General features: G+C 42.8%; 2 protein-coding genes across 4 annotated transcripts; one reads left to right on the top strand and one right to left on the bottom strand.

Moving 5' to 3' along the window:
- The first annotated feature begins 1533 nt into the window (after positions 1-1533).
- LOC109202172 (uncharacterized) lies at positions 1534-2637 on the top strand. The gene is made up of 2 exons (XM_019358577.2): positions 1534-1686; positions 2114-2637. Exons 1-2 carry the CDS (start codon positions 1548-1550, stop codon positions 2602-2604), a joined length of 630 nt encoding a protein of 209 aa, XP_019214122.1. The 5' UTR covers positions 1534-1547; the 3' UTR covers positions 2605-2637.
- A 333-nt stretch (positions 2638-2970) lies between these two features.
- On the bottom strand, positions 2971-17796 carry LOC109202173 (protein ANTAGONIST OF LIKE HETEROCHROMATIN PROTEIN 1). Of its 3 annotated transcripts, none has more exons than XM_025907547.1 (7): positions 17560-17796; positions 14615-14877; positions 14350-14521; positions 6432-6554; positions 4340-6127; positions 3549-3654; positions 2971-3456 (listed from the first exon to the last, which is right to left on the bottom strand). In XM_025907547.1, the coding sequence occupies exons 5-7, from the start codon at positions 5773-5775 to the stop codon at positions 2998-3000; spliced, it is 2001 nt and encodes a 666-aa protein (XP_025763332.1). In that variant the 5' UTR covers positions 5776-6127; positions 6432-6554; positions 14350-14521; positions 14615-14877; positions 17560-17796; the 3' UTR covers positions 2971-2997. The 3 variants fall into 3 exon arrangements, with proteins under 3 accessions (XP_025763332.1, XP_025763331.1, XP_019214123.2); XM_025907546.1 differs by having other exon boundaries at positions 14356-14521; XM_019358578.2 differs by having other exon boundaries at positions 3195-3449; positions 14356-14521.
- Between the last annotated feature and the right edge of the window lie 1009 nt (positions 17797-18805).

Genomic DNA, 18805 nt, shown 5'->3' with positions numbered 1-18805 from the left:
AAATGATTCAACAAAACCAAAAATGCTATGTAAAGCCAAGTTGTCACATGTAATCTGAAAAAGTGAACCTCTCACAGGTGTGGCTGAAAAGGGCACTTGCATTCCTTCAGTCTCTAAAATCTTTAGATCATCAACAAGTGGCTTTAGGATAGGATCAAACCCATACTTTTTCAAGTCTTCTGAATGCAAAAGGGCTACAAGATGAATGTTCATTAACACAGAATTTAACTTTGGTGGCAAATTTCTCAAAACAAAATAAATACAACCAACCTTTTTTGAGCCTAAAGGATTAGCAGTTTCAAAATCGTCATAGTAGAGCTGGATCTGGAGAGCATGCTCTTGTTGTGAGAATAAACTGTGATTTTTGAAGTAGGAGCCGTCATTTAAATCTCTGTAAAATCCCTCCATGTTTGGTTTTGTTTTTTGGAAACTGCTACAAAGTTCACTGTTTCGAAACAGATGAAAGGGATCCCATGATAGGAACGTACATGAATTTATCATTGACAAGAACTTGCCTGCATGTCCCTGTTGTTCTATCTTTGCGTACATCAAAACGCACACCAAGAACATGCTCTATGGGTTCAACTATTTTCCATTTTTGCTCAAAATGTCTTATCCTTTTAGGCTACGTTCACACTGCAGGCGAAAGCGCATCAAATCCGATTTTTTCGACCCTATGCGACCCATATCCGATCATGGTATGACAGTGTGAACGGCACAAATCCGACATTTCCAAATCCGATCTGGGTCACTTTCGTATGTGGTCCTGAATCCGATACATATCCGATGTTTTAGAAAGCGACTGCTGTGTGAACGGTCAGGTCGCATTAAATCCGTCTTTTACGTCACTGACACGAGACAGACGCCAATTATCAGTGCCGGAGAAGACAAACCAAAAAAGCATGGCGGCGGAAACTGGAGACGGAGCGAGTCAATGGACCAAAACTGAGGTTGCGGAATTGATTAGCATATGGGGAGACAATTCTATCCAAGCTAAACTTGAAGGGTCGTATCGTAACCGGGCTGTGTTCGAGTGCATTGCCAAAGAAATGATTGAACGAGGGCACAGGCGAACATGGCTACAGTGTCAGAGGAAAATCAAGAGCCTCAGAGCCAAGTTTAAAGAAGCTAAAGATATAAACAAACGAAGCGGACGTGGTCGAGTCACCTGCCCGTTTTATGATGAGCTTGACGGTATTGGGGGGGACAAACCCAGCTGTCAGCCAATAGAGCTGATCGATAGCTCCATTGAAACAGCTGAAGAGGAGCCTGAAAGTCCAGGGGCTAGCGCCAGTCCAGCTCCCAGCCTCAACATTGAAAAAGGTAGGCTAACTTGTACCTTGTTGTAGTCATGTGTGGATAATAAAACTGAGTACAAGTAACGTTACATTAAACGTACTGTATAACACATGTCTAAACACATAACAGAACTGAATAAATTACTGAACAAAAATTGAAAACATTCTATAAGACAGCAATAGCGTAATTCTAAATGAAGGCTGAACTACATCAGTTATAACCATGTACATAACTTTTTAATAGGTTGTATGATTGTATTTTCGAAAGGCGCCTGTACACTGGGTGAGGATACTCCTGTGTCACTGACATTTGATTCTGCATCAGACGAAAGTTCTTCATCTGCAGTGAGTGCAGATAATTCCATAAAGAAGAATGCACAAACCCGAAGTAAGTAACCCATATATTAAATAGAACATTGTTGTTGCAAACTTTTCATCATCCCATTAGAATAAAAACGTTTTTTCAAAGTAAAGTGTCATGTTGAGACCTCACAAGGCAAACTAATGGAGTTAAATTTTACTCTAGATGCCTAAGCATGGATAAAGCACACATATCTTTTAATTAATACTACTCAGAGGGGTGAGATTGTAATGTAAGACATACTGTAGATTGTACAATGTTTTTTAAATAAAAACCATGATTTGACTCAAATGATCAAATACCCCACAGTCTTAATTTCTGACCTGTACTGTTACAGTGATGTTCTAATTTCTCCAAGGTGCGTACCAGCACTACATATGGAAATTCCCTCTATCCTTCAAACATAAAAATTATCCTTTGGTTGAAGTAACACAAACAACTATTCTCTTTACAGATACATCTGCCAAGAGCAGGAAGAGAAAGTCAAAGATGGAGTCAACTTTGGAAATATTTGCGGACAAGATTACAAGCGCCTTGAAGAATGATGAGTCGGAGCTTCTGTTGAAGATGCAAGCAGCTCAGCATGAGCACGATCTTAAAGTGCTCTCCATGTTGACCCAGCTCATCACACGCCAACAACCACCTTTCTACCAGCAGGCAGTACAGGTTCCACATCTTTACTGCCCAACACAGTCTTCACTCATCCATTCCACTCCATACCCCATGGCTTCAACTCAGTCTCCACCATTTGAGATGTCCAATCAGTCTCTGTCTTTCCAACAAGATTTAGCTCAACCTCTTCCTTTTGGTAATTCCCTTCCACCATCTCACAATCTGGGTCAGCCCTTTAGACCAGAACGACCAAACCCTCGAGACCAGGCTCAGCATGCATCCTTTAACCAGGCCTTTACGTCATCCTACCCTCCTCCAGATGAACAGGATTAAACTACTTTAAGGCATTAGTTTAAATGTTATAAAAAGCAAGTTTTACACATGGTTCACTTAATGTATTTTAAATGGATACTCCAAAAATATTTCAGTTAATGTTATGTTAATATTGTTTTGGAGGGGCTTTACTTTCAATGCAAAATGTTGGTTATTTATCGTTGCATCCAAAAATGCTTTATATTTGTTGTTAGAGATTTTCAGTACTGCTGAAGGACAGTGGGTCTTTCAGATTTAATTTGTGCTTTTCATATGCAAACTTATATGTTTTGAGACAAACAACATTGCAATTTCAGTACACAGAGGAAGAAGTGTACATGTTACACATGTCAAAATAAATATTTTCCATAAAAAAATAACTTTGAATGCTTTACTTTAAATTTTGTGAATGCATCACTTAAACATCAAGCTCAAATTTATTGACAATGAGATGAAACCATGGCTTTTAAAAAATTGGGTCAGCACCTCTCTGATTCTTATTGGCTGAACATCTGGTAAGATGCCTCCTTCGGTACCTCTAGAATCACGCAAATCAGCGTTATCAGTTTCATTGTAGGCTTCACCATGTTTTTCACACACATTGTGGAGTGTGCAGCATGCAGCTATTATTGTGGGAACAGTGTGGATGTCCACATCAAGACGTTTCCCAAGGCACCTCCACCGACCCTTAAGTTGGCCAAATGCACACTCCACTGTCATCCTGGCTCTACTGTGTCTCTGGTTGAAGTATTGTTGTTCTTCAGTTAGGGTTCCTGTATCTGCGTATCCCTTCAGCAGCCAGCTTCGCAGGGGATATGCAGGGTCACCGAGCAGCATGACTGGAACTTCAACACCCATGATTTCTTCTGTAACCCAAGATTATGTGAATACAAGGTGACACACATCAACAAGGAAGAATGGTAAAACAATTTTAATTACAATTCACTGTGTTCAAAGATACTGACTGGTGGAAATAGCTCCCCTCTCTCTGCCATTGTGTATATCTCAGAATTCTTGAGAACCCTGGCATCGTGAACGCTTCCTGGCCATCCAGTGTAGATGTTAGTGAAACTGTTGGGAAGACAACGTTGGAGAAACGTGAACATTTTATTTCTACTGTAAATCTGCAAGTACACTTTGAAGCACTGCTCTTCTCTAAAACAGCAATAAGGATTATTATCAGGACATATGTAAACAGCAAAATAAATTCATAACTTAAGGCAAAATTGCGAAACGTAAAGTCCAAAAAAAGTCTTTGTATTACGGGCCATCAGTCAAACAATACTTTTTGGTCTGGGTATGGGTGCCAGAAAATGCAATATATTTTAATAAAATATATGAAATCTGTGAGGTGGGTAGTATAAGTTTTACCTTTTAAGAGTAGTTTTACTTGTAAAAGTAACAGTTCACTACTACATTGAGCAACAGTTGATTACTTATGCAAATTTATAAAGGATCACTCATTTATTTAATAGTAATCATTTAAAAATATGTTACATAAAAAAACAAGTAAAGTGAGTTTAAATGCATAGGGAAACCGATTACTGGAAGCAGGAATGATGTGGGTAATTAGGAGAAAACAGAGAGACTGAAGGAAAACAACACAAAATGTTCATCACACTTATGATCAAACAGTTACTTGCATAATTCTTTAGCCGACTACTTTTTGTCCAGCTCTGTATATACGTTTGAGCCCTTCAAATGCATGTTTATTTCCTTTCAATTTTTCATAATTAGTAGATCATAGTGTGCTTACCAGAATTGATGGTCGACGACGCCCTGAAGGATGACAGAGTGCCAGCCTTTGCGGTTAAAATAATCACAGTGATTGTCCTCAGGAGCAGTGATGGGAATGTGACTCCCATCTATTGCTCCGGCACACTGTGGGAACCCCCATCGCTGTCTGAAGCCTTCAATAACTTGTATCAGGTCATCTCCTCGAGGCCATTTAATGTACTCAGGCATGAGGACATAGCGGACTGCAAAGCAAAATTCATGGACGATGGAACAAACTGTGGATTTGGCAACTCCGAACAGGTTTGACATGGTCCGATAACATGCGCCTGTTGCCAGCCAATACAGCCCGATTCCAACGCGCTTGCTCACAGGTATGGATTGGCGGAGATGAGTATCCTGTCTAAGCATTCTTGCTGAAAGGAGCTGACAGAGATATTCAAATGTTTGTCTTGACATCCTGAAATTGTGGATGAACTCTGTGTCAGTGAAGCCTCTCACATCCCAATCCCACCACTCCTGTTTCCGACTCCGTGTCCATATATACCTCTGCACGGCGGTAGCAGCCACTGCTCCAAACAAGGCCATTGTTAAAGCACGGACTCTCTTTTTTCTCAGCGTCCTCCTTTCTCTGATTAATTTGTCAAGATTCTGTCGGTTACGACTTTGCATAAATTGACAAACTGCTGCAACAACACCTACTCGCTCTGTAGCCGCCATTTTTACTTCCGTAAACAGAGCGTGTTGTGCTTCTTTTGTGCATGCGGGTCGCTTTGAGGGCCGTGAACCGTTCACACTGCAGCATGTTTGCTGTCGCATTTTATGTGTAGTGTGAACAAGCAGACAAAAAAAATCGGATTTGATCAAAAAATCGGAATTGAGCATTAAGACCTGCAGTGTGAACGTAGCCTTTGATTCTGTGTTAAGACATGAAAATGGATTTTCAAGCTGATCAAAGCAATCCTCAACTTTTTCTAAGGTTTCTCTTGATATATCAGTTGACAAACAGTCAACAACAGATTGTTTTGCATGTGCATGGATGTCATTAACGAGTTCCTCCAATGAACCAACTAAACACTGCACAGTACTTTCAGGAACTCCTGATGATTGTACCTGAGCAATAACAGAGCTGCACATGTTCAGTATTTGCCTTTTTTCAACTGGAACCTGTGTAGTAATTGTCATGGGATGAGCCACATTTACAGGCTGTGAAACAGAGGTTCCATCGTTAGGTACAGGCTCAAAATTATTGATGACCTCAGAGTGAAGACAGTCTCCATGTGCTCGGAATAAGTGCCGCTTGTAACCAGAATACGTGCGAAAGATAAATGAACATCCAGGCTCTCCACAGGTCAAACGTAAAAACCTTCCTGGGTACAAACCATGCTGGAACTTCAAATGTCTAAATAACACTGAGCAACTTGTGTGGTGTATCTTGCAAATGTAACAGATGAACATTTCCAGTCAAAGTGCTGAATAGTGGATATCTTTAAACTGTACAATGAAGACTTCCTCTTGTTTCCCTGACCCGAGGATTCTCCTTCACGCTGCCAACATCAATGCCATACACGGTGGTCTGGATGAATGTGTAGAAGTTGTCCAATGCCTTGTCAAAGGACACGGCAAATAAATGTGCCTTGAGATGTTTTGCCTTGTCAAAACCTGCAACTCACATCTGTGTCACACAGGGAATGACCTTTTGATCTAGGACAATGTAGAAACTCTGGACGATGTTCTTTCTTTCTCCAACACACAGGACGAATGGCTGAGTGGGGCCAGCCTTAAGAAAAGCCTCCGTGCTACCTCCCACCTGAGGGAGAGAAAGAAACCAAGTGACTCACATTAAACAAAATTGGTAATCTGATGTTGAGCCATAGCTGCCTGAAATTATGACAATTTTAAAATGTTTAACTCCGCGCGCACAATTATTTTTGTTTCAATGTGTACATTTAGTTTTAATAGAAACAATAACATGTCAGTCCTGCAACACCAAGCCTGTCTGGGACAGATACATCTGCTGCACGTTGGATCACCTTGCCATCTTAAAATATCAGCCCTTGATAATTTGCATCTGTTCTCATCAAAAGAGATATATACAATTCTAAAAATCATACCTTGATGAATTTCATTAGGTGGTGAGCAGCATCTGATGTGCTAATCTTTGAAGACTTCCCTCCCTTAGATGTTGGAGGTACAAGTGAAGCAGCAAAAGCTGGCAGCCGCCTCGCAGTCCCAAACTACAGAATAGGAATTAAGATCATCACAATTACTGTCATTTAAAGGACCACAGCAGTCATTTTTTCCACATTATGTAATACCATGATGACATTTCAGGCACCCGATAATTTTTCAAATAAGGCAGTTTTCCAGTGCCTTGGTATAAAAATTCATTTCTAGAGACTTAAAATCTTCTGGCCACCAAGTGAAGTACATATCGCAGGGTTCGTACGCTTTTTTCAGGGTCAAATTCAAGCACTTTTTAAGCACTTTCAAGGTCCCTTTTTAAGCTTTTCCAGCACCCCCACCCCCCCACCGCCAAAAAAAAAAAGAATGCACGTTTCAATTTGCATCACCTCAGTACAATTTATCTAAATTCAGACAAAATTTTAAATACAAGTAGAAAGTGATATTTTTGACTGTACAAACCACAAGCATGTTTAACGAATCATTTTCATAACTTGAAATGCAAATAGAAATTGGACATTTTTAAAAAATATGAACAAGTTTTGCAAACAACAAAGTTATATGGTACTATTTACCTAAAAATGCAGCCAAGGCCTCAGGCGTTTTTTATATAACCATTCAAAACTATTTACAGAACAATCAGGTGTGCTGCATCAAATAAGAAGGCACACAAATTATTTATGCAACTCCAAAAAATAGTTTGTGTCCACTATAACACAGATGAGAACAGCACAGGGATCAATCCTGCAGGTCTGACAGCAGGTGTGTCACTCAGCGTTTACACTGCAACCTGCCTTTGGTGGCTTTTTTGCAGCAACTGTGACGTTCACTAGTAGAACTGACACACAAAACAAAACAAAACGACTACACTACACACTAACTACACAAGACAACACACTAACTTGAGACTCCAAACACGATAAACATCACAAATCTCTCACGTATCAAAACTCTCTCTCTCTTTTTCGCTCACTCGCTCTTCCCTTGTCAGGATTTGTGTCGTGGATGAGAGAAGGAGGACCCAAACGCTGGACTCACAGGTAGGTAGGTGAAGGTTGGTGTTTATTGCCGATGGAGTGAACAAACAGACAGAGGTAGGCAATGACTGGCTGGCTGGACGACTGGCTGAATGACTGAAGGACTGACTGACTGAACGCGGGCGGAAACGACAACACAACCTCACGAGAACATCAATGGCACGACAGAGAAGTGGTAAAACTGAGGAACTTAAATACACAGACTGGATGATGACGATAATTGGACACAGGCGAATACACAGCTGAACATAATGAAACAGGAAATGGCAGGAGTGGTGAAAACAGAACATGAACTGAAAACGCTGGGTCACCGACCCAGGAACCCTGACAGTACCCCCCCTTCAAAGGCCGGCACCCGACGGCCGAAAGAGAAAAAACACCAGAACAGGGTGGGCGGAGGGGGCCAGGATGGAGGGACGGAGTCCAAACAGAGACAGTTCAGGCGGACGGCCAAGTGGCTGGTGGCCGAGACGAGACAGTTCGGGCGGGCGGCCACGTGGCCGGCTGTGATGCTGGAGGTGATCCAGTGGGCGGCCGCGAGGAAGGTGGCGGCGGCCACTGAGAAGGTCCGGTGGGCGGCGGCGACGTCCAGAACGTGGCTTGGGCGACGACGTGGCAGCCGCAGGACCAGGCGAGGCTAACGCAGAGGCAGAAGCTGGGCTGTGCGAAGCCGAGGCTGGACCAGGCGAAGCAGAAGCTGGAGCCGAGGCTGGACCAGGCGACGGCATGGGAGCCGGCGGTGACGGAGCAACAGCTTCGGAGGCTGGGCCGGTAGGCGCGGAGGCCTCTGGCTGGAGACAGGCAGGGCCAGCGGGTGCGGAAACCCCTGGCCGAGGAGCGGCCGGGCCAGCGGGTGCGGAAACCCCTGGCCGAGGAGCGGCCGGGCCAGCGGGTGCGGGAACTGAAATGGATGGTGAATGAGTGACTGGACCACAGAAGACTGGATTACAGAAGACTGGACTACAGACGGTGAGAGAACGGGTGACTGAACTACAGGATGCTGGATGGCAGACTGAACTGGCTGGACAGGCTGGAGGACGGGCGACTGGATGGCAGACTGAACAGGCTGGAGAGGACCAGACTGGATGACAGACTGGACAGGCTGGAGAGGACCAGACTGGATGACAGACTGGACAGGCTGGAGAGGACCAGACTGGATGACAGACTGGACAGGCTGGAGAGGACCAGACTGGAGGACAGGAGACTGAGCTATAGGGGCCTGAGGAACAGGAGGGGACTGGTCTACAGGGGCCTGGAGGACAGGAGGGGACTGGTCTACAGGGGCCTGGAGGACAGGAGGGGACTGGTCTACAGGGGCCTGGAGGACAGGAGGGGACTGGTCTACAGGGGCCTGGAGGACAGGAGGGGACTGGTCTGACTGGAGTGGAGCAGGCGAGTGGACTGACTGGAGTGGAGCAGGCGAGTGGACTGACTGGAGTGGAGCAGGCGAGTGGACTGACTGGAGTGGAGCAGGCGAGTGGACTGACTGGAGTGGAGCAGGCGAGTGGACTGACTGGAGTGGAGCAGGCGAGTGGACTGACTGGAGTGGAGGCTGAACAGCAGGCGAGTGAACTGACTGGAGTGGGGGTGCTAAGGGACGAACAGAGGTGGGTGAGGCTGACGACGGAGCTGAGGTTGGTGTGGCTAATGGCTGAGCTACAGACTGAGCTAGTGACGGAGATAAAGCTACAGCCTGGGCTAGTAAAGCTGGTGCCTGAGCAGGGGAAACCTCAGCTAGCCTAACCAGGGATAGTGCAAGGGCGTGAAAGGCTGGATCAGGAGGTGGATGAAGTGGTGGACTGACGGGTGGAGAGGCTAACTCGTCTGAGCCTTTAGGGAGGTCAGGCTGAGTTCTGGCTGCCCTCAGCTCGGGCGCTGGGACAGGCACGGGAGGTGGCTGGACACCAGTCACCCCACCCGAGAAACAGGAGCGGGTGTGGAGGTAGACTGGGTCGCAGCTGCCCTCCTCCTGGGAGCTGGCACAGGTGTGGGTGTAGGCTGACTGATGGGAGAGGAAATAATGACTGGGTGAGTGATACTGACTGGTCTATTGGGTTTTATTCTGGTCCTTCTGCCACCACTATTTACAGTCTTTGGGGAAGCAGAGCAGAAACAATCCTCCCAGTCCACTTCATCCTGTAGGAGGGAAGTTCCCCATGAATCAGAAATGAGTCCGTTATGCGTTTTGAGTGGACAATTGGATGAAGGGTGTGGAAAACAGTCACTGGAACTCACCACCGGGAGTTGCTGAGAATAGTCCAATTTATGACGGCGTGTGCGCCGCTTTCTCCGGGAAGAGGAAGCGGGCGGGGTGAACAGCTGAGCCTCTGGCGCGGGAGCCTCCGTTGAGCCGAGGTGGGAGGCATAGCCGCTGTGCCGTGGCAAAGTGGAAGAGCCGGTGAGTGAGACGGTTGGCGGGGAGTGAGGAGCGGAGCGGCGGGAGAGCGAGCAGCCGAAGCTTGGCCTGTGACGCCCACTCTCCGCGGCGAATGCTCCGATGCAGGTGAGGCAGCAGGTGGAGAACCGCGGCGTCTCCGAGGCCCGCCCAGAGCCAGACGAGTCCCCTCCAAGACGTGCTCTCTCTCAGCGAAGAGCCGCTGTTTCCCCCTGAGCTCCTCTGTCCAGCGAAGGAGCGCTGTCTCCTGCCGCTCAAAAGGTTCCGAGTCCGCTGGGTCCACAAGCGGGTCGTGTCATTCTGTCAGGGTTTGTGTCGTGGATGAGAGAAGGAGGACCCAAACGCTGGACTCACAGGTAGGTAGGTGAAGGTTGGTGTTTATTGCCGATGGAGTGAACAAACAGACAGAGGTAGGCAACGGCTGGCTGGCTGGACGACTGGCTGAATGACTGAAGGACTGACTGAAAGGCTGAATGGCTGACTGACTGAACGCGGGCGGAAACGACAACACAACCTCACGAGAACATCAATGACACGACAGAGAAGTGGTAAAACTGAGGAACTTAAATACACAGACTGGATGATGACGATAATTGGACACAGGCGAATACACAGCTGAACATAATGAAACAGGAAATGGCAGGAGTGGTGAAAACAGAACATGAACTGAAAACGCTGGGTCACCGACCCAGGAACCCTGACATCCCTCTCTTCCCAACAACCAAATACCACATGTTGCCGTATCATTTTTTGATTGGTTGACATGGTACATTTTTCCACCAATAGGGAAGGAGTGTTTTTTCTTTTTTCACTCACAAGCAAAGCGTGTTTGCTAGCGCTCTCCATAAAAAACACCGTTTTTACCATTTCTTCCTGTAGTAAACGCCACTGTTTTATTCAGAAACCCCCCCCAAAAAACATCGGTTTTACGTGACCTATCAACGCAATTTAAAAACTGGTATATAGCTTTAAGTCCGCACGTTCGACCCAAGTTGAAATGGAGACTCTGGGTCCGTCGACCCCAGAGGGTTAATCCGAAAGCCTTATGTTAGCTAGTTATGTATCGGGCTAATGTTTAAAGCTTTCTCTTGAGTAAATTAACTCATATTACTGCTAAGTAGAGCTGGGCGATAAAACGATAACGATATGTATTGCGAAATAACTTTTTCTCGATAGAAAAATTAAACTATTGCGATAGACCTCATCTCTCGTGTCCTCTTAAAAAAAAAAAAAAAAAAAGAACAGCCAATCCAAATTAAGTAGCGCAGAGCCGAACCAATCACAGCCGCAGCGTCACGTCACATGACTTGTTATGTACAGCACAAGCGCCAAGGCGCACATGTGTATTTGTTTTTGCAGCCGGGCCGCCCAGGTAATGAAGTCAATGAGTTTGCCGACTACAGAAAAATCAACCGAGAGCGTGAGCGAAGGTTACCGAAGAAAAAACAGATGGTGGTTCCAATTCTGGAGAGATTGTCAAACGGAAGGGCCACAGAAGTTCCGTAGTGTGAAGGTATTTCGGCTATTTCAAGTCTGATAAAAAACACAGTAGCGCGCACTGTAAATTGTGCCGAAAGCAAGTCTGGATATACAATAAAGCGGTGCATGTTCAATCTCTGACTGAAAGCGCTAATTCGTCATTCGGCTTTTGTCAGACTAAAGTAACTGTTAAAACTGTTTGAAAAGCTAAGCTATACAACAAGGAGAGATTGATGCTACGTCCACACGTACCCGGGTATTTTTGAAAACGCAGATTTTTCTATGCGTTTGCACCTTTCGTCCACACGTAAACGGCGTTTTCAGTCACTGAAAACGGAGATTTCTAAAAACGCCTGCCAGGGTGGATATTTTCGAAAACTCCGTTTTTGCATTTACGTGTGGACAAGAAAAACGGAGAAAACGCAGCGTCAAAGGTGTGCGCCTTTTTTGACGTCACACTGTGCGCCACGTTATTGTTTCGGTGAAATGAATTTCTACAATACTGTTACTGTTAATTGTACTCTCTGCAGTGTTTAAATGCTTACATATACACACATAGTTACTGTCCCTCCACACATACGACTCGGTTCTGTTTCTATGCCCCATCTTTGTTTACTATTTCCTACCGAGGCTTCTAGACTTCTGATTGGTCAACATTTCTACACGGTTAGGAATATATCGCCACCTGTTGCTTTGGCATGTTCCTAGCAGCGTTTTCCTTCATTTCTGCGTTTACGTGTGGACGGGATTATTTTTTAAAACGAAAACGGAAAATCTCCGTTTTCAAAAATACCCGTGTACGTGTGGACGTAGCCTGAGAATTTCCTTTTAGTTCTCAGTTTATTTGATATTGACAAAAGTTAGTCAATTTTGTCTGTTCTTCTGTAAAACGACCTAAGATTTATTTTTAGAATTAAAATTTTGTTTCTAAGTGGAATTGACAATTTAGTCTGTTTTGTTTGTTCTATTTTGAAACTTAAACGCTTTAGCGGCTGCCTTTTGTGTAGTTTACAATATTTGCCTTTATCTGAAACTGAAGTCTCATGTTCCTTAAGTACATCTACCCTGTTGAACTTATTATGGGAAATAAATATTTTAATTAAAACAAGCTGCTAATTATTTCACATTTTACTTGTGAGCAACGGCACATTTAAATCTTACAAATATAGTTATTTGGCTTATATCGTGATATATATCGTTATCGCCTGAAATGAAAAGAACATATCGTGATATGAAAAAATCTTATATCGCCCAGCTCTACTGCTAAGTAATGTTAGCTAAGTTCACAGCATATTCCGTAATAGCGCTGCCATACTGCATCACACTCAGTGCATTTCAATCATTTCTCCAGCGAGTTTGATAGCTAGCAAAATAATAATCAGAATTTTTTTAAAAATAGCATGTGTAACGTACGCGTACTGGAAAATTATTTACTAGGACTCACCTATCATGCGACTGGAGAACGCAAACTCCGCCATTGTTGTTTTCCATCAAACACTCATTAAAACAGCAACCTACAGGTATGTTAGCGCACTCATCCCTGACTGTCCGAGGGAGGGGCGGGGTCACATATTGAAACAGACGCAAGGCAGCCCAGGTGGGGAAATTTTGCTTTTGCGTCTCATTTTATTTCTCTATCTGATAAGAAAACAATTCAATCAGATAGCTATTTATTGTGAATGAAATACAGTTACATTTTCAAGCACTTTTAAGTACCACATCTGAAATTCAAGCACTTTTCAATCCTTGAAAAGACGACATTAGAATTCAAGCATTTTCAAGGATTTCAAGCACCCGTACGAACCCTGATATCGAGTCATAACAATCCGGTTGTTCAGTCTGACGTCACTGGCCGTGTCTGGGCCTAAACTCTGCTGCAGGTCCATATATCAAATGATCACTGTGGCATTACTGAGAGTTAAAACACTGTCTAAAGTCTTTCATCTTTAATAAAATGATCAGCGTTCTTCTCTACCAGGTGTAACAATTGAGTTTAACATCCAGGCATCCATGAAAACGGAATTTATGACATTTAACAGAGTTAGAAGTTAGCAGGAAGTTAGCTCGCTAGCTTCCATCTAAATACAATATAGCATGTCCTGACTGCAGGGGTTTAGAAACAAATTCAAACGTACAGCTCTGCTGTCACTTCCAACATAAATGAAGACAGAAAACTAAACAGCAGTGACGTTTGTAGGGTTACTGAAGTTTGGCTAGCTGGTATATAACGATGTGCTACGTGACCGCTAGCGACACAGCTATGTTAGCATAATATAAACAAGCTAACTTTTTTTCCACTCGATAAAAGTTAACGTGAGTGTTCTCAGTGGTCAGGAACAAATGTAATCGCATGGCAGGATGCTGTAAACGGACCAAACTTCAACCAGGAGAACAACTGAGATAATCCATCCACAATACGAGGTTAGTTATTCATATACTGCTGCATGGGCTGTGCTGTAGTTACATCGTAAGGTTTTAAAAACTGAGCTTAAATAAATGATTAGCGGTAATAAAAGCCGAGGGAGGTCAACGGTGATCACTGAATGTTTTTAGGAGCTTTTTGAGATTAAATAGAAGAAAATACAAAGCATTAAACATGTTAACAACACAAAAGCCATATTAAACGCAGACTACTTTAGGCCCGGAAGTAGGATTCGTCGCGTCATCACTGAACAACCGGATAGTAAGATTACGTAACTTTTTTTGTGTTCAAACTACATTAAATGTCATTTCCTACCTGTCATTTCAGGTATAACATGTTTGTAAGCTTGTTTTCATACCATACAGAAATGAACAGAAACCCAATGTGATTTAGAAAATGGACAGCTGTATTCCAATTTGTAGTAAAGGTTTACCGGTATGGTCCAGTGATATATTGTGTTGTGGGAATTAAGCAAATGCTGTAAAGGCATGCAAAATCTACCATTTCCAACTTACACTTACCACCCTCGTCAGAGTAACGCTGTGCAGAAATGAGCAGCTCATCCAATTCTGTACTCTGAGACAGATTTTTGCAATCTTTGATGATCCTTGGCTTGGCTGGCCACTTTGCAAGGAACTTAGCAGACACTTCCTCCCCAACAAACAGCATTGTGAAGTCTTGGTCAATCTTAAACACAAAGTGTAACAACAGAAACAACACATTAACAAGAAAACAAACAAAGGAACCACAAACCTGTCACTAAATCATTTTATGTCTTACCAAGCCAGGTGTATCCAGAAATCTTGGGATAAGGTCCAGGACAGTAGAAGCTGTGGCAGGTTCTTGAACCACTTTTTGCCTATGTTGAAATGTCACCTTCATGTTGTCTTTGACATGTTTCATGTCAGTTGAGTGCCTCTTCCTTGCATTCATCACCTGACAACAGCCTCACATTTGAACACAAGTTGCGAAGAGTCTTGGGGCTGTCTTGAAAAGCTGACTTTGATTTCTTCATCTCTTCTCAGGAACCAGTATATCACCACCTTCCAAGAGTAGAATAAGGTCAAGCATATAACACCATTTCTTTGCAAAATATCTAGCACGTCTAGTCCCTTTAGACTAGAGCTGGGCGATAGAACGATAACGATATGTATTGCGAAATAACTTTTTCTCGATAGAAAAATTAAACTATTGAGATAGGCCTCATCTCTCTTGTCCTCTTAAAAAAAAAAAAAAGAACAGCCAATCCAAATTAAGTAGCGCAGAGCCGAACCAATCACAGCCGCAGCATCACGTCACGTGACTTGTTACGTACAGCACAAGCGCCAAGGCGCACATGTGTATTTGTTTTTGCAGCCGGGCTGCCCGGGTAATGAAGTCAATGAGTTTGCCGACTACAGAAAAATCAACCGAGAGCGTGAGCGAAGGTTACCGAAGAAAAAACAGATGATGGTTCCAATGCCGGAGAGCTTGTCGAACGGAAGGGCCACAGAAGTTCCGTAGTGTGAAGGTATTTCGGCTATTTCAAGTCTGACAAAAAACAGAGTAGCGCGCACTGTAAATTGTGCCGAAAGCAAGTCTGGAAATAGAATAAAGCGGTGCATGCTCAATCTCTGACTGAAAGCGCTAATTCGTCATTCGGCTTTTGTCAGACTAAAGTAACTGTTAAAACTGTTTGAAAAGCTAAGCTATACAACAAGGAGAGATTGAGAATTTCCTTTTAGTTCTCAGTTTATTTGATATTGACAAAAGTTAGTCAATTTTGTCTGTTCTTCTGTAAAACGACCTAAGATTTATTTTTAGAATTAATATTTTGTTTCTAAGTGGAGTTGACAATTTAGTAGTCTGTTGTTTGTTCTATTTTGAAACTTAAACGCTTTAGCGGCTGCCTTTTGTGTAGTTTGCAATATTTGCCTTTATTTATCTGAAACTGAAGTCTCATGTTCCTTAAGTACATCTACCCTGTTGAACTTATTATGGGAAATAAATATTTTAATTAAAACAAGCTGCTAATTATTTCACATTTTACTTGTGAGCAACGGCACATTTAAATCTTACAAATATAGTTATTTGGCTTATATCGTGATATATATCGTTATCGCCTGAAATGAAAAAACATATCGTGATATGAAAAAATCTTATATCGCCCAGCTCTACTTTAGACTGAGCTAAAATTCATTTTGTTAAGAAAAAACATCCTTGGTCCATCTGTAAGTAGTACAAGCTGTGTAACATGACTGCAATACAGTATTCTCTCTATTATCGCAGGGGTCAGTAGAAACCATATTTCTATTTTATTATTTTTATATATTTTAAGCCATAAAAACCCTCCCCACTCTCTAACAGACCCTAATATAACCCTGTTATTCATTTTTAGACTAGAAAATGCTTAATTTACCATGAAAAAATTTAAATCTAAAAAAAAGAAAAATACCTACTGGCTACAGAAATGCGCAATATAATGAAATTCCCATAATTTACAAGATGTAGGGGCCATTATAGTGTAAAAATACTCTCCGGTTACCCTTAAGCATCCTAGTTCACCTAAGGCAGGGTCTCAAACTTAAATGAGCTGTCATCTCATTGGAGGGCCACTTCAGTGTTCAAGTAGTAAAAAAAACAGAAACCACAAAGAAAACACCCACAAATATTCCTGACAATGTAGCGTTTGGTTTGTTTGTTTTTAAATTTCAAATATTGTATAACAAGACAAAACTGCAAATATGAACGCATTTCCCCCACTCTTACTCTTAACTAACCGATGCCTTTAATTGAACTACCAAATGAACACAACTGGTCCTCTCTTTCTGGTCAGACACTTTGCAGCACTTCTGCTGTAATTTTGTTCATATTTAACAAAATAAAAATGCAGAAATAAGTGTACACATTAGTTTTTGACTCTCACTGAACTAACAAAGCCAATCCCTCCACATGCTTGTACTCTCTTGTTACCTCGGCCAGGTCCGCGGCTCTGAACCGTGGTAAAGAGACCTCTGGCTAATACGTCGGGTTGTCGGGCTTGTAGCTTTACTGTCAGCGAACACAGTGTACAGTCGAGTCTTAACAGCTTTCTTACAACCAGGCACTCCTTTTGGCGGCAGTGGTTATTATTATATTTACATGCTTTCTTCTTCCATTTCTCCTCGGTAACAGCTCCTACTTTCTCCCTCTGTCGCGCTCAAACACACAACGGGAGGGGCAGTCCCACACGTTCTCCCTACAGCACGGACTACACTGCCCAATGACGGCCTGTAACACTCTGCCCTTATTGCCTTCATATTAAATCATTTTTGGCTAATGACCCCCCCAAAAAAAGTCACTTCAAGGGCCAAATTGCATTATACTTCTTCACCTCAATATACAGGCCGCAAGAAGGGGTGATGTGGGCCGCAAGTGGCCTCTGGGCCGCGAGTTTGAGACCACTGACCCTAGGGCTTTGGCAGTTTAATTCGAAAATAAATAAAAGGCATTTAATAAAAACTGTGACATATATTAACAAGTAATATTCATTACAGTCTGCCAATAGCCAGATTATGCTAAATGAATATTAGGAAAGTAGCAGAGTTCTAGCTAGCAGTAGCCCAGCTTAACAAAAAACAGTTAAAATTCAAATATGACACTTAAAGATGATGTATTTTGATATAAATACTATTTTTTTTACTAGTTATCATGTTACTTGTTCTAACATCAATCTAAAACTTAATATTTAACCGAATAAAACTTACCGCAGCAGCAAGAAAAAATGGCGACCGAAGATTCTGAAATGCGAAGCTCCACAGGAAATGAAGGTGTGGTCTAATTTAACACCCACAGTGTTAAAATGCAGTAACGACTAAAATCCACACCAACACTTTTCAGGAATCAACTCCCGATGTGTTATTTTAACTCGATTAAGTGTTGAACTAACTCGGAACTCTGTTGAATTCTACTAACACTGAAAAATCAACACTGGCATTTTTGCTGTGCAGGTATTACACAATACTCCACCATATGAACAAAAGTTTAAATCTGTAACAGCTGACCAATATTTATCATCAGGCCCGGACCTGTCCTTGTGTTAATGAAGTAACTGGTGTGTAAATGCACACATGTACAAAATAATGCAGTGGAGATCAAAACTCTCCAGTAGACTTGCAGAAGTTGTCTAATCAGGAAAATTTGGATTTTTATTGATGAGAGATTTTGAAGATCCATGAGCTAATATTAACACTGATCTAATGCACTGTTCTTCCAAGTTTGAACTTTTACACTGAAAGTTCCCAGTAAAAATGCATCACTCACCTTTTTGGAGGCCTGAATTTGGTGACCAATCCAAAGTCTCTTCTCTATTACTGTGCAGGTGTTTCCCTTCCTAACAGTGCACCCACACACTGCACAGGTGCACTGGGCAACCTTACCTGGGGAAAAACACGTCTTGCATAAGTTAGGCAGAGACTGTTCAGAGACATTCAGAGAATGTAAGGTTACCTGAAATCTCTGGAGCAGCACTACTTACATCAGAGAGCGGTATAAATCAGAATCATCTTGCATCTTTTGTTTTGATTATTATTTTGTTTGTGTGTGTGTTGGGGGATAGTTTTAGGATGAGCAGGCAGCCATTGAACCAGACAGAGTGCAGCATCAGTAGAGGTGGCTTCTATTTTTTTGAGGCCATTCAGTCTGGAAAATTTTGCAACTATAAACATCTACAACATCTTGCACCCCCTACAGCATTCGACCATTGCCACTGAGTGAGTGTCCCAGTGCTTTCATTTTCTACGTTTTAAAGAGTACAGATAATGCACAGGGAGCACTCTCTTGCTTCATGTAAAGTGTAAGGTTGTTTCTTTTCTTTCCATTCTCCCCTCCTGCTAAATGAGAACCACATGGGGCCACCTTCCCTTAGTCTGATTCAACTGATTTAAGGTTTCTCCAATTTTTTTTTCTTTTGTTGCAAGCACTTGCTTCAAGTGGAAATGTTGCATTTTCCTG

The sequence above is a fragment of the Oreochromis niloticus genome, linkage group LG5 (assembly GCF_001858045.2).
Source record: "Oreochromis niloticus isolate F11D_XX linkage group LG5, O_niloticus_UMD_NMBU, whole genome shotgun sequence".
Taxonomy (NCBI): domain Eukaryota; kingdom Metazoa; phylum Chordata; class Actinopteri; order Cichliformes; family Cichlidae; genus Oreochromis; species Oreochromis niloticus.
Note: the sequence above shows the minus strand (reverse complement) of the source record. Positions and strands in the feature narration are given on the sequence as shown.